This window comes from Antennarius striatus, chromosome 17, assembly GCF_040054535.1.
Source record: "Antennarius striatus isolate MH-2024 chromosome 17, ASM4005453v1, whole genome shotgun sequence".
In the NCBI taxonomy this organism is placed as follows: Eukaryota; Metazoa; Chordata; class Actinopteri; order Lophiiformes; family Antennariidae; genus Antennarius; species Antennarius striatus.
Window position 1 is genome coordinate 11366624 of NC_090792.1, and position 16622 is coordinate 11383245.

Here is a 16622-nt window from a genome sequence, read left to right on the forward strand (position 1 = left end):
TTCGCTCCTTACGCGGGTCAAGCGCCTATCAAGCATTAATTAGCTTGATCTGAGATTACTGACCACGTAGTTTCAGTAAACATCTTCAAGATGAAGAAAATGATTACTGCTGAACAAATTGCGGCGCATTTCACCTCGGGAACGGCGTTTGCGAAAATTAAAATCACAGAAGAAGTGGAAAGAAAATTCAACGAGCCGTTGTCGAGAGGAAGCAGGTGAGGCGCCAGACGGACTGGCTCGTTAGCTCAGGGGGCTAACTCCACACACACGCTAACTCCACGAAAACATGTTTAGGCTTCATTTCATTTAGAAATAGATGCGACTGGATAATACGAGAGAGAACGTAAATATTTGTGAAGTTCAGGCAACTTTTTTAAAGACTAAATTATTGTAAATTAACGGTACTTAAAGAAGTGACATCTCGGTTTTGTCATCAAATAGAAGATAACGTTAATAATAATTTATATCATTCATTTACTGTAATTATTCCCTCTCTTTCTTGCTTGTCCACCTGTTGTTTCTTTTGCTGTCACCCCTGTCGCCCATATAGAATCTGACGAAAATTAATTTTCTTAAGACGTGTTCGGACACAGTTTCCAAAATTCAGAATACTATGAAGTATTTACAAAATTATTACGGCATGAATACCGTCTCAGAAACATAGTATCACGGTATTTCACCGTTATTACTGAGTGTGAACCTCAACACGTGCTTGTCTGTCACTGATCCCGCTGCGCAGTCTTGCAGGCGTTCATGGCGCGATGGGAATATTCTGTTTTAGCAAAAGCACCATATTAAAAGGGAATAAACAGGCATCCAGTGATATAAGATTTATTTCCAAGGAGCATTGTTACAACAAAAAATCTGCTAAACACAAATGTCTTTACTTCTTCATGTTTAGTTCTTCTAATAAAACAGTTTTAACATTTAGTCCACCGGGCTTCATGTCATACTAACATTTTTGTTCGCAGGCTTTAATACATTTTCATTAATAAAAATTCATTATCATCTTATATCAATATGTCATGCAGGGCGATTGTAGTGCAATTCTCTGTTAATAAATGATAGTTTTATTTTGTGGTAGAGTAGAAGCAAATAAAAACTATTCTTTCTTTTACAAATGGAATATGTGTCCCACGAATTACGACAAATGTATTTTTTGATAATTTTTTACTTTTTTTTTTGTCTCTGTGGCAGCAGTATGGTGTTCATTTTTATATATGAGATTATCAAAAACTTAGCAAAAGCTTACGTTTTCATTTTTATGTCTATGTTTTATGTTTATTTCTTAATCAGAGAAGCTTGTGTTTCTGCATTTTAAGTTTGTAAGGTCCTAGGGGGACATATGTCGTCATGACTCTGTCAACAGGCTCCGTGTGGTAACTATTCCTGTTAGTTGTTGTTGTTTAACGTGGTACCAGGCATTTTAAACAGTACATCCTGTCACAGTGTAGAGCTGTGCATCTATATGGGCTTCAATGGAAATGAATGATAATATGACAGGCTCCAGTCCATGTTTGATACTGCGATTGAACCGGAATGCTGCATGGCTCCATCCACGTATCCAGAGATTGTTGGGATCTCCTCTCTTGAGTGGTGTCCAAACCTGGTTTCAGTAAGTATGGGAAAGTCCTGTCTCTTTTTATAGTGGCAGGTGCAGGACTTTGTTGGCGTGGGCTGTGGCTGCTGCACTGGGAGGTTGACCTCTCGACTCAGGAAGTCTGTCAGAACTTGCTTGAAGACTGATGCCAGCTCCCAGGGCCTTATGCTGTTAGTGGCAAGCACCTCACGAAACCTGCAGACCAAAGCGAGTTCATAAATATATGTCAGTGTTGGAAGGACTTGCATCATTGCTACACCACAATACCGTTTCTTCTGTTGTTCAGCCTTCACAAAGGTTGAATGAAGGATATATAACCTACAGATAATTAGTCATCCACAGTGTTGAGTCATTCTGAAGACTCAAATAATTGGATAAAACAGCACAGACTTTTTTTTTTGATGGGATAAAAATTACAACACGCCTTATTATCTGTTATTACTATTACAACTATTAATATCATTTTAAATATGTGGTTATTTACACATAAATTTATGACCCATTGGCGAGTGCTATACTTAATTCAATTTGAATAAAAACAATTTTTTGTACATTATGGCTAACAGATGTTAAGTGAAAACCCTGCTTTATCCATCATCCTTCATCTCCACATGTTCATTCACGACAGATCCTGCATCTGTGGCATTAATACCTAATGACTCTCTCAACAGTTCCCCCTGCCTCCCATTCCTTTGCATCCTCCTGGACTCAAAAGCCTGCTGTTAGGCTTTTGTATCCATCCATTAGCAGTTAGCCACTGCTTACAGGTTGCTAATGTGAGCACTGAATGCGTCATGGCTACCACCAAATCACCTGGAGAGCACCGTGGCTGCGTGGATTGGTGGGATCTGACCACACAGGAACTCCAGCTGGTGGAGTTCCGATGTGGAAATCAGAGTCTGTAACCTGGGATACTTCTGGAACCACTGAAGACCTGGGGCACTCTGGGCAAGCCTGTTCTCCCGTTCGAGGTCCCTCATCAGCTTCTCGCGCTGTTTCACATGCCACAGGAGCTCTGTGATCAAAGTGTGGGTGGATTCACCCCCTGAAGTCTTTTGAAGTGTCGCTTCACCGTGGGCAGGCATTCTTACGTCGCAAGATCGTTTCATCCACCTGAACAGGGGCATGGTAGAGACAGCAGGCGCTCCTGAAGGAGCAACATTTATTATCGTAACGCCATTAGTTCCATATTGCGTATTTTAAGACATTTAAATATGCTAGAATAATGTGTTACTTTAAAGCAGAATCCTATGTCTCTCTAATCTGCACATAAAAATAAAGTACTATTATTTTCAAATGTGCCGAATGATGCATCTGCATATAAAAAAGAAAGAAAAAAATGAATGGAAATGAAAATATTTTTTTAAAAAGAAGTCAAATAAAAAGAGGTCAACACCAATAAGTTTCCACTTCTGAGATAGATCTAAACCTAAATTACTGTACAAAAATCTTATAGGAACGATGTGATTCCTGCATAAGTACTAAGTACTGATTAGTAATTATACAATAACCAGTCTGCCCAGCATTTAATGCCTGGCTGAACTTGACAGGAAAGCTCTGTACTCACGAGTGAAGCTGGACCGTTGATGTTTAGCCAGAATTCACAAATTCCACAAACTTCAGACAGCACAGCTTCTAGGTCTCCAGCAGTCAGTCAAAGCAGACTTCCTCTTGCTGTTCTCGACAGCAAATGCTACCACAGGAACAATTGCTTTGGTTTGTTGATGTGTTTTCCTCTTTGTTTTGTAGTTATTATCTTATCCTTCCCATATCTTTGCTTACATCAGCCGTCTCACTGTTCCTGTCATTCAGACTTTTTCCTGTAGAGTTATTCACACATGGCTAACAGAAGTAGAGCTGCTTTTTCTCCTTCCATCCATCTCTTCTGCGCTGTGTGCAGCTTTGCCGTAAGGTCATCTGCTTTGTGGCGTGTGTGAAATGTGTGCATTGGAGAGAAAGGAAAGTGTCCGCACACAAGTCGTGTGTGTTGCTCTTCCGCTGTGCTTAACACTGTCAGTGTTTGTTCCTGCTGTTGCAATGAAACTACTCAAAAGGAGAGGATGAGAAACAAAGACATGGATAGTATGCCGACTCTGGGCCAGAGAGAGCTGGCCAGAAGAAACAGGGAGGCAGAAAATCGCAAAAGTTTCAGATGGCACAAAGCTCTGAAGCAGGCAGTGCTGCTCATGTTCACACGTTGTGAACTTAACATTTGAACATTGATGAAAGTTCACAATTAAACTCAACTTGGAATCGGTGTTGATTCATGTCTAAATTAGTTTCTCAGATGAAACTAATAAGTGCGAACTGACCAGTGGTTGAAGGGAATTCTGCATGGACAGCCTGTTGTATAATATAAGAGCATTTCACAGGCTCTTGTCTAATATTTTAAATATAATGTTAGCTCTTTTCATAGTAACATTGTGAAAATTTTCAGGTTTTGACATTGTGTCCTATTTTTTGTCGTCATCTTCGTTTCTGTAGCCCAAAGTCACAAGTTGATGCTGAGACGTATGTAAGTGTGTGTATTATTTCAGTTCAGTGCAAAGCATGGCTTTCGAGACATTTTTTTATTTGTTTCAGCCCATCAGAAGTCGTCAACGAGGACAGCCTAAAAGATGTGAAATCTGATAGACGGCAGGTTATAAACCCAGAACCTGGATGGGGTGAGTGTTAAATGTTGTTAGCTTCTCCCTGCTATAGTTACGCAGTCATTTTGCTTGTCTCCTTGTGGTTTAACAGTTTCTATGCATCCATTCTGTATCTTTAGGTGCTGCTCCTCCTTCCCTTGGTAGCTACAAGTACCCCAGCTTACCCATTGAGAAAAACAGAGAGGAGGTATAACATATTATCTGTACTCCACATACACACAACCACACCTCCTGGTCTTTAAGTGCTCTTAAGTACTTTTTCTTTTGACCACATGAGTTTCACTATAATTACCATTACTAGGCTAATGGTAAGTACACCAATATCCTGAGGACATTTGTGCACTTAAGCTTTTACTAACTTTTCAAAATGAACTCAATGTTATTGTTATGCTGCAGAGTAAGAACCAACTGTAACTTGACTTGTCCAGAATTATTTGTTGGTTAATAAGAAGTAATCTATGTTGTTGTTGTTTGTGTTGTTGTGAATTATTATTGGTATTGAAGATGTTCTTTAATGCAAATGTTGACTTCTAGTGAACAGTCATCTTAGTTCATCCATCTGCTCTATAATGCAGATTTCTTTTCATTTCAGTATTGTACAAATGGCTGAATATTGGGGTTTTAACAGCATGTTTCTGCATGTGTTTTGTTTTTGTGTGCCCGTGTTCTTCCAGCTGATTTCTCTTATAGAAAACAACTCTGTTGTGATCATTCATGGAGCCACAGGCAGTGGCAAGACCACCCAGCTGCCGCAGTACATTCTGGACAAATACATGGACAAAAATGCCCAGTGCAACATTACTGTTACCCAACCACGCAAAATTGGGGCCACCAGTGTTGCCCGATGGGTTGCCAAACAGCGGAAGTGTGCTTTGGGTAGTCTAGTGGGATATCAGGTCAGTGCTACATTAGACAGAGTCTGATTTATTTAAACTGCAGGGCAGATACATATGTGAGACTATATGTGTGGGTTATTTTCAAACACTTTCCTAATACTGTTTTTTGTGGCTCTGTGCAAATAGTACCTGGATTTGGAGGCACTGTATTTTTTGGGTTATTTTTGAATGCAATATTATTCAAGGAATTTCTTTTAATGTGACACATGTCGACCCATTCCTGGTTGATTAGCCTTTAAATTACCACAGTAATGGTCATTTATGGAAGTTGGTCTCTGAAGTATGTCAGTAATACGACTTCCGTTTTACCAAAAGCTACGCTCAAAAGCTTTTTTAAAAATTCCTTCAGAGTCATCAGTTTTGGAAAGGCATGTTTTTTAGCTGTAGCTTGGAATGTGAATACAGAAATACAAGTTCTTTAATATAAAAATGAGAGAATAAAGAAGAGTAATACTTTTGCACATGTCATTGACCGGCATTAATTCACCTTGAAAAAAATATGTTTTGGTACAAAATACCAAACATATTTGAAAATGCAATATATCAAAAATAGTCCAACATAAAGTAATATCAGATAATTGCTTTATAGATAATACATTTGGTTATAGAATTATTTCTTATGGTCGTGTATTATCTGAACTGTTTGGTCTCTTTTGAGGTTTTTGCAAGTGTAATTTTTTCACCATATTTATGATCATAGGTAATTAATTATTTATGATGTGGCCTTTTGCCCGTTCCAAGTTCAATCCAACACAGTCTCAAAACATCCTGTGGGAAACTAGAAGGAGCGATTAAACCAATAAATCTCAAATCCTCAGTGACGAAGCTTAAATGATGGGTCAGTTTTAGTGCCAAAATAAAAGGTTGAGTGTCACTCAATTTTGCTCATTTGTTTTTGAGGTTGGACTGGAGAAGATGGCTACTGAGCACACCCAGCTGATCTACATGACCACAGGAGTGCTGCTGCAAAAACTGGTTCAAGCCAAATGCCTCACAGAGTTCTCTCATATTTTTGTGGATGAGGTGCGTAATTATTTCATAACATGACATTTGATTGACGTTTATTTCTTTTTATAATTTGTTGCGTTTTGTACAATTTTTTTTTTCTGTTGTTATATAATTAACATTAAGTTACTGCAGGGGCACAATTTAACTATGGTGTCAGGATCCAACATGTCCTAATGATTGTTAAAGTCTGTCTGTACCTTTACACAAGGTTCATGAGCGCACTTATGAGATGGACTTTCTGCTTCTCATTTTGAGAAAACTTCTTCATTCCAACTCTTCTTATGTCAAGGTAAGAAGAGTTTCAGACTACTTTGTCATTTTTCTGAATCAAATGAACTCTCAACTAAAGACCCCTGTTTTCTCAGATCATCCTCATGTCAGCCACGATTAAGTGCAGAGAGTTTGCGGAGTACTTTGGCACACTAGTTCATGGCAGAATGAGCCCAGCCTACGTGTTTGAAGTTGAGGGGGCTCCCTTTGCCATTGAAGAATTTTACCTGGATGACCTCCAGGCACTCTTTCCGCAATATGTAAGAAACTGGCCAATAATCTGCTTACTTTACTGTCTGCCTGACTTGAATCCAAATAACTGATGTGTGAATTTCATGTTTCTGTTTATCCATCAGGTTGAGGCGCCTGATTTTAATAACCCTAACATTTCATTTGAGATGTACAATCTGGCCATCAATCTCATCCAGAGCTTTGATGAGATGGAGGGCAAAGACTCCAGGTGAGACGTCAGTGTTATTGCACCCTTACATTACACCTGTACAACAGAAGCATGAAGCAACTCTTAACTGTGTATGTTCATGTTTGAGCAGCAAAGAAGACAAAGGAGGTGGCATGACTTCAACAGAGCGGGGGAGTGTGTTGGTTTTCCTCCCTGGGTTAAATGAGATAGTCTATATGCAGGAGGCCTTGACCAAGTTGGTTCACAAAAGGTAAGCATTTGTGTTTTTCTGTTGCTGATAAATGTGGACTTTGATCTTTGCTTGCTTCTGAAACCAGTCAATTTTTTTAATCAATAATCATAGTCAGAATTAATTTATCTGAAGCCCGTAATGCTGATTTAATTGTTATTCTCTACCTGTGTTGAGTACTACAATCTATCGTTCAGATTACAGGTCTTTCCTCTCCACTCCACTGTGACATCAGAGGAGCAGTATGGCGTGTTTTTGCTCCCTGTCCCTGGTTACAGGAAGGTAAAATACTTTCATATTCTTTTGTCTCTTACAACCTTTTGTCTCTTACAATGTTCTCTTACAACCTGCTGTACTGATGTCTCTATTTTCACAGGTCATCCTTTCCACCAACATTGCTGAGAGTTCAGTGACTGTTCCAGGTGTCAAATACGGTGAGGGGGGGTTCAATGTGACCCTCAGTGTAGTTCTATATGTGTATTTTGTAAGAATATTTATAATATAATTATGTTTTTATTGTCACAGTGATTGACTTCTGTTTGGCCCGTCACCTAGTCTGTGACCAAGATACCAATTACCAGTCTCTGCGTCTCACCTGGGCTTCAAAAACCAACTGCAACCAGCGCCGAGGTCCATTATTCCAGGACAGAACCTGACCTTTGTAGCGTGTCTTTTCATTACCGGCCTTTTACACTTGTTTTCTCTCCTGTTCAGGTAGAGCCGGTCGAGTCTCTAAGGGCTACTGCTACCGCCTTATTACCAGAGAGTTCTGGAGCAATGACATCCCAGATTACATGGTCCCTGAGATGCTGGTAAAAGCAACATATGAACATAAGTGTTCCCTCTTCCTACACCTTGAACTTGACCCAAATTTTTACCTTCATCCCAGATTGCTCCTTTGTCCACCATCTTGTTGAAGGTGAAGTTGCTGGACATGGGAGACCCCCGGTCCATCCTCTCCACTGCCCTTTCACCCCCCAAACTTTGTGACATAGTGAGGACAGTGCTTCAGCTCAAACAGGTAAATAAATACAGATTCATGAGTCTCTACTAAGAGAGACATTACGTCCAGTCATGTGGGACATAATGTACATGTAAGTCGTGTGCATCTTCAAAGTGAAGCTCATAAAAGTCCTAAAAATCAATTCTGACGTACATTGACTTGTCTGTAGAGTGACTTTAAGTATACTGTATTTAGAAATTATACATGAAAGTATTACAAAGGTTTAAAATGAAAACAGGCGGAATGAGTAGATGAATCAGTGCGGTTTTATTAAGAGTGTGGTCTCCTACATGGACAGATGTTGTATGTATCAAGTAACAGAGCTCATAGTGTGGGGTAGAACACAGTGATGATGTCAAGGTTTTATGATGAAGGTATTCAGCCGCAAAGTCTGCCAGTAATTAAATGACTACAGGTGATGAAACAGGTAAGAATATAAAAGTGGTAATATAAAGGAATACATGTTGTTTATGTCAGAAATAAACAAGAAATTATGGGTAAACATATTACTTTAATTCTTACTAATTATGTGAAATCTGTAGATTGGTGCGCTATCTGTGAAAAGGGACAGACGACATCAAAATGAGGATGGCGAGCTAACGTTCCTTGGGCGAGTGCTGGCCCACTTGCCTGTGGACCTGAACCTGGGCAAGCTGATTGTCCTTGGCCACGTTTTTGGCTGCCTGCATGAGTGTCTCATCATAGGTCAGTCTTGTCACTGAGCTGCTGGACTCAACCTCAGTTTACTTTTTGTCAGCAAATTTGTTATGTAGAAATAAGTTTGTATGCAAGTAATGTGATTTTTGGGGACTGTTTGCTCTAACTACCACTCTCCCTATTAACAGCTGCCTCACACTCACTGAAGTGTTTCTTTACCATACCATCTTTGCAGAAACTTGCCAGTCACAGGTGAGTCATAGCCAGCAGCTGCACTGCTTCACAGACAGGATGTCAGTGCACATCACTTCAGTGTCCCAAAAAAGCACTACAAAATATCTGGGAAAATGTCATCTAACTCGTCCAGAACTCTCTCCTGACGGGAGATTCACCTGACAGTCTGTCGTCCTTTCAGTGGGTATTATTATTATTATTATGAATAATAATCAGGTTGAGGCGCCTGATTTTAATAACCCTAACATTTCATTTGAGATGTACAATCTGGCCATCAATCTCATCCAGAGCTTTGATGAGATGGAGGGCATAATGAATAATAATAATAATAATAATAATAAAGGCTTTGTTCCCCAAGTTATTAAAAATAATAATAGGTAATAAATGGCTATTGTGGAGATAGCGGTCATCAGGATTAGACAGGATGTAATCCTCATCATCCATTCAGTGGCAGTTAACCCAATTTTATAAATTAATAGTATATGCGGATTAAAACTTCCATGTTAAAGCATTAAATGTCATTTAAGAATCTTGTTCTGCTCATTCTTTGCATGTGATAAATTTGTTTTAGCCAATTGTAGCTCAAATCGTTTTCTGTCGATGCTTTTGGACCATAAATGCTTCACAGGCTTCATCACCAAGCAAATACAGTGGGCCCTCATTCTTTGCGATTAATGTGTTCAAGGAAGCACACGCGATTGAAGAATCCGCAATCAAGATCGCTATCTATTTATCTTATTATTTACGGTAATTTAAATGTTTATGAACCCCACCCATACTGATATTATATCACCCTCTATCCGTATTACCTTTTCCCACACTCTTATCGACTATTTAAAGCACTTTTGTGTCTCACGGAAGTCTGAGACTCACGGAACATAGCGCACTTCCGGATGCTGTCAGCCAATAGAATGCGTATGGTATCACGTGACTGCTGACCAAAAATCCACGATGAGGTGGAGTCGCAATCATTGTTGTGCGATCGCACATTATGGCGGGCGAGGGCCCACCATAATGTTCTTTGGACTGTTTGTAGAGTTTTTTTTGTTTGATTGTTTTTTTAACAATATTTTGTCATCACAGGACCAAGCTGGCATTCAGCCAAGGCACAGCAAGTGATTCCATCGCTTTTGTCAATGCCTTCAAGGTAACATGTTTGATGCTAAATCAGCACCATGCTATGTACAGTATACAGCATATGGTGGATGGATTTACATATTCACATGCAGGCTGTTGTCAAAAAAACTTAGTGTTCCCTTCTGTCATTTACTCCAGGCATGGCTGTCAGCCAAAAAGAAAGGACAACTGAGATACTCAAAGGTGACCAAAAACAACAACCAAGAATCCAACCTCCCTGAAAACATGAATAAAAACTACTTTTTATATCAGGTTGAGGAATGGTGTATCTGCTGCCATATAGAGTTAAACAGAGATAAAAATCTAGATATATTTAGAGATTTTCTTATCCTTCGTGTAGTGTCAAACCCGACATGTCCTGCTTTTTTGTTTCAATTATTATCAAAAGGGAAGGTTTTGATTAAAAAACAATGTTTTTTTATGATAAAGCATTTCTTCAGCCAAAACTTTCAATCCTTCATGGTCATTTTAAATACAACGCTATTAATAAAAATGATAGTAATAAGATACTTAACCACGCTGAGCATGATACCGGGCCTACAGACCAGCTGCCTGTCAGTAGTAGTTGTGGAGCATATTGTCTCCAGTTTATTCAATACGTTTCTGAGAAGAGTATGACGAATTCACTAAAGCTTTATTTATGGGGGCGTCATGAATTGTTGCAGCACTGTTGTTACTTTCAAAGTGCATGACTTTGTTGCCTTGTTTCCTTAGGACGAGTTTCATTGGGGAAAAGAGAACTTCATTCAGATCAGGAGGATTAAAGAGGTATGGTGAAGTTTTAGTTGATTTTTAATGTTAGTGACATACTGTATTTAAGCCAATAAATGATCAACTTTTTCACATTTAAGCGTATTCTCATGATTTGGTCAATATGTACGCTTCCTGTCTTAATGAGACAGGAACTATATTGTTTGTAAAATGTTGTGTCCTCCTTTTAGGTTGCAGAAGTGTATGAAGACCTGAAGAAACGCGTGTCCAACTTCAACATGCATGTATCAGAGAACACCGAACTCTTGAATTACACTAGCAAAAACTGGCAGAAGTTCATTCTTCAGGTTTGTTGTTGATGCTGTAGCGACCCCCCCTCAGGGCCAAGTGAGGCTTACAGTGTGCACCAGTCATCACTGTCAATGATAGCTTGCTTCATATAGAAACCTATGTCAGTTTGTTATGGCTTGTATTGCCCTGTATCAGATGGTTATTGCTGGCGCCTTCTACCCCAACTACTATTTCCTGGGGGAAGTGGATGAGGAGCTGGCCTCCAGAGAATTGAGTGGCTTCAACCACCGAACAACAGTTATGGTATGTCTCCTGTGACATTAATATCAGCCGCTGTGTAATGTTCATTAAAAAAATTTATTTTCGTGACAAGGTATTTTGCATAGGAAGTAGGAAACTTGTCATTTAACATTGGTGCATGTGTTGTCAGTTCAGGAACCTCCCACCATACAGTTTCCTGTATTACAAGCAGCTGCAGTCTCTGTGCCGCCTTTGTGGACAGGTCAAAAGCATTTACTTTGAAAGCTCCAGGTACTGAAACCAAGACTTTTAAAAACAATCTTGAAACTTTTTAATTCAAAGAAAAAATTTGGATACATGTTTTTCTTGTATGTAACTGTGTGTTTGCTCAGAGCTTATGTGGAGTTCTACAGGACATCCCAAAACTTGGGTGTTTTGCCTGAGGTAGCCCTCGCCCTTTTCCTGGAACAACAGAATGTACCCATGGAGCTGTCTGTCTATCCCACTGAACAAATAGAAAAGGCTGCTGGCAGCAGTAACATAACTCACATGAAGTACTCACGGTACGGTTCTTTTTTCACACATAACTTTGTTTGGCTTTGTTTGTCTTTTAAAGGGTAGAAAAGCTCTTTCTTGGCTTCATTTTGGAAAGTGGGACCTCCTGCAATAGAGGCTACTGGTCTGTGCTCCTGCAGTAAAACCTAAAGGGATGTTCTGGATGAATCAGTTGGGCTCAAGAGTAGAGAGATTTTAGTCAGATTCGTGACTGGTTACCTCCGTCTGGGACACGGGTGGTAGGGTGGCATTAGCTGTCCAACAGTGATGCAGCTCACTGGCAGCATTGCCATGAAGATAACTTAATTTCAAATATGCATCCTTATTTGTCTGTCCATCTGTAATATTTTGTCTAGAGGGCATCTGGCAAAATATATAAATCAGCTTCAGTCCAGAACCATTCAGACTGTTTTCAAAATCTGTTCACTGAAAGCGTCTCATGAACTTTATTAGTTAAGTGAAAAACTATCGAGTTATTGAGTACAGACTTTTGATATTGACTAATAAAAACATCAAAGCTGTGTGAAAATGAAGCCCAGTCTGAATCCAGTGGAAGTGAAAATGCAACGGTGAAGTCCAGTGCTCTTGCTGTGCAGGGTAAATGTGGACTTTCAGAGCCAGTCTGTCTGTCCAGTGGGAGTGGTGACCTGTGCCATTGACCCCGAAAAGCTACCACCCAACCAGGTGTTTGCAGTCAACATTACAGAGGTAAGTAAGTATATTGTGTAGCAGAATTAAATTTCATGTGAAATATCCTCAATTCTGTCAAACTGTCAATCTCTAAAGGGTTCTCTGTCAACTTTGACCTCAGGTCGTGGATGTAGGTCATTTCTGGGGTTTCCGGGCAGATGAATCCAGCTTGCAGAAGCAGCGCCACCTCACTACAGAGATAAACAAATGTTCCCTGCCTCCAATAAGTGTGTCGCTCTATCCCAACTTGCTGTGTGCAGCCCCCTACTCTGAGCCTAACCAGACCCTCTACTACCGTGCCAAGATCCTACACATGCGTGGCAACATGGTTGAGGTGAACATGTGCTGACAGAGCTGTTCTTTGTTCAAGATATGTTTATCAATTGTTGCTGAACACACCTCCTTTACTTATTTTCTGTCTCATATTTGATATCATGGGTTTACTTTTCATTTTTAATTCTTCCAGCTCTCTGTAACAGAACACAGGCTTTATTATTGATCTATAATAGTCCCATTTGTTTGTGGAATTTTATATTAGAATAGATGTCTCTCCTTTAAACATATGAGCCTATTCTCACATTATAGCTGAACAATAAATACATGTAACTAGAATATGTTGTATTCATAAAATATATAGATTGAGCCTGGCAGTACAAGAAATTAAATGTCTAGCAGTCATTTTAAAATCTATATTGTCATTGACAAGAAAAGTAGGAAATCTGGGGTTAAAATCTCCATTTGTCAGTAAAGAAACATTTTTTTTACCTGAGGCCTCTGGATTGATACCAACTAACGTAAAGTACACTGACAAACCAAAGGGTTTGTACTATCCACATTAGATTAATATCTTTGAAAATTGTGAAATAAAACATTTTGTCTCATCTTTAACATGAGTAGGATAGTGTTAGTTGTTGTTTACCCATCATGCACTAGTGCATATGATATGTTGTCCTACAGGTGTTCTTCCTGGACTTTGGTAACGCAGCAGTTGTTCCCTGCAGCAGCCTCAGAGAGCTCCCTTCTGAGCTCCTATGTCCTCCCTTCCAGGTAACTAAGAACGCCACCAGTGATCCACATTAGTCTGTTCCATCCTGAACAGTAACACATGAACACTCTGCACACGCTCTCAGGCACAGGAGTTCCAGGTCACTGGAATGAGACCCTCAGCCCAGTCCATCATCCTGGGGAACCAGTGGAGCAGCCGAGCTCGTGACCGTTTCATCACTTTGGTGAAAGGACATTCACACATTGTGTCGCTGTACTCCATCCTTCACGATGTCATGCGTGTGAAGTTGCTCATCAGCACAGAGATGACAAACACCAATGTGGTAGACATTTTATTGGCAGAAGGACATGCTGTGGAGGCTGAGGAGAGCATCGATTCCAAGGTGAGGTAACGTCAGGAGCTCCGGTTGCTTATATTGTATTACATAAAAATACATCGTTCATAACTCGTTACTCTTTTAGGCCTCATGTTGAGACCCAGATTAAACATTATTCCCCTATATAAATTAGAGTTTGGGTTTTGAGGCCCGGTTCTTCACTGTAAAGTAAGAAAACATCTCATGTTGAGACAAGACAAAAAAAAAGATTCCAATTCTGTGTCGTCATTTCTGTTTCAATGTTTTATCTTAATGCTCTTTTAGCAAAACCACGAGTCACTGACGTTGCTGTACAAGGCCATGGAAACCGGTACGTATGTCCCCAACATCACCGGCAACTCCTGGAAGAAACGTAAGGCAGAGGAGAAGGAGCTCATTGACAACCTGCTGGCCCACTTCTCCCAGAGCCGCCAGTCCTATTCCAGAAATAAGGCAAGATGACGTGCAGTTTAGGGTTCACTCCCATCTCATTTGTGATTTGATTATTTTTGATATGATTTTCATTCTCAAATGTCAGAATGCACTCAAGGTTAATCTAAGTGATATTAACACATATTACAGTTAAAGTATAAAAGAGTGATTTGATTATTTTTGAGCAGGAATTTAATTAAAACTTGTGCATTGAATGAGATAATTTTGGATTGGGTGTGTCGCCTTGCGCTCTGCTCTCTGTTGCTCTCAGTTTGACCAGGTGATGGCGCCATTTCATTGGCTCAGCTCTGTGTTGTGTCCATTCAGAGGCACACCCATTCTGTGGCGAGCTTAGCGGTGATAACAGGCTGTGGGTAATGGAAGCACGAATATGTCATGTGAAATGTCTGACTGCTGCCTTCCTACTGACACCACAGGTTCACCTGCGTGGACCAAGCAGTCCTTACAAGCTAACGTTCCACAGCATGAATCACATGACCCACTGCATGTAAGCATTAATGTTCACTAACCAGCACCCATACCTCAGCACACAGGTGCTCCTCTGATGAACATGTCTTCATGCAGGTCAGTGAACATAGAGAGGGGGAGCATCAACTCCTTGGCCGTGAATGAAAACCCTCAGTACAAACACGAGAAGATGATCGTGGCTGGAAACGTGATGGTCGCCCCCTCAGGTACCAGATTCAAGCCAGACTCTCAAAAAGTCACGATGACATCATGTTATGTGACAGGGTCTGCTTCGGGCAACAGTTTCTGCTGTATGTTTATGTAAACCCTGTGTAGTACGTTGGAATTTTAGCTTGTTCTCATAAATGTCTAAATCCAACAGGGTCTCGGATTATTTTGAAAGAAAACTCCATCATGCCAGACATCCCAGGACTTCCTGCCCTCATCCTCATGCTCTTCTCCCCCGTCATGGAGTTACGGTTAGCCAAAGGAAAAGGAGCCACTGAACACTTCAACCAGCACAATGACATGTTAAAATTAATCTCCCCATATTTATAGCACTAACGAAGAGAGGACACGCTACACCGGTGCCCTCTGTGGCCTGGGCTGGAACAGTCAGACGGGGGAGGGCGTCCTACCCGAGCATGACATCGATCTGGCTTTTGATGTCAAATTTGATGTTGAGGACATCACTGAGGTAACAGACAGCCTTGTGACAGATTAAGAAGGTTACAGAACCAGAAATCTGTTAAAGATTTTCACAAAAAAAAAGAGTTGAACGTCTCAAATCTAAAGTCATGGTATCCGAAATACTCTTCAAATAAAGAGCATCTAGTATACATGTAAATGTTTATGAATAAAACATTAGTTGGGATGGAAAATGTTGCATTCAAGTGGCGCTCTGGCGAGTATAAACTCGTACTTTTGAGACAGATTAGTGTTGTACTATAAATCTATAGCTGTGCTAAACTTTAATGTCAATATTGTATGTTGCAGTTCTGTTAATGTTGCTGTTTTGTGTCTTTTTCAGATCAATGCTTTGCGGGTGGCAGTAAACCGTCTGGCATGTGAAGGCTTGCAAGGCACTTTGCATCTTGACCCTGACAGGATCTCTCACCTGCAGGACGAATGCAGAGACCGCCTCACAAGGTCACTGCAGGACGATCAACTACAAAGATTTTGAAAGCTGTTATACGATATGTTGTCAATGCGCTGTTTTTATTCTGCATAATGCAGATTGTTCACCAAGTCACCAGCCAGAGAAGCTGTCACTCCAGTGTACTGTGAGAAACCCAAGCAGTGGAACCAGGTATGGCACACAGCAGTTGTTCCACCTGTCATAAGCTCTTCTGCATTTTGTGTTTTCCACCGTATCTGCTCTGAACCTGCAGGTCGATCCTGCTCTGAAGATGGAAATTGAGGAGCCTGACAGTAGAGGATCAAGAGGCGTTCTCTTCCAGCTGCATCCCATCATTCTCCTCAACAGCGAAGAAGCCACATAGCATGCATGTTCAAAGAACTTATTCTAAATGCTCGCTGAGAGCTGGTTGATCGTGATTCTGAATTTATGTTCAGAGATTATTATTTTTTTGGTTTAAATGAAACTGTAGTTCTCAGCAGCACAGCCAAATCTTCAGCCTCTTGTTTGTTGTTTGCAGCTTTACTGGAGTTGTTTTGTTTTGAGAAGTGGCCTGAAAGTTCATGCTGCAAGTTTGTGTAACAATGCCTCAGCAGTTGGCCATTAAAAATAGTTGTTTGCAACAGATGT

At 40.3% G+C, this 16622-nt stretch overlaps 1 protein-coding gene across 1 annotated transcript; it reads left to right on the plus strand.

Moving 5' to 3' along the window:
- Positions 1 to 90: 90 nt before the first annotated feature.
- tdrd9 (tudor domain containing 9) lies at positions 91 to 16572 on the plus strand. The gene is made up of 35 exons (XM_068339344.1): positions 91 to 215; positions 4184 to 4266; positions 4371 to 4438; positions 4926 to 5147; positions 6048 to 6170; positions 6364 to 6444; positions 6521 to 6685; positions 6782 to 6885; positions 6977 to 7096; positions 7273 to 7357; positions 7452 to 7509; positions 7601 to 7705; positions 7790 to 7887; positions 7965 to 8096; positions 8621 to 8783; positions 8924 to 8987; positions 10053 to 10116; positions 10245 to 10289; positions 10821 to 10874; positions 11048 to 11164; positions 11304 to 11411; positions 11539 to 11639; positions 11741 to 11911; positions 12500 to 12611; positions 12715 to 12927; positions 13551 to 13640; positions 13724 to 13981; positions 14240 to 14407; positions 14824 to 14894; positions 14972 to 15081; positions 15237 to 15333; positions 15413 to 15551; positions 15885 to 16003; positions 16091 to 16163; positions 16246 to 16572. Exons 1-35 carry the CDS (start codon positions 91 to 93, stop codon positions 16354 to 16356), a joined length of 4017 nt encoding a protein of 1338 aa, XP_068195445.1. The 3' UTR covers positions 16357 to 16572.
- Positions 16573 to 16622: the final 50 nt, after the last annotated feature.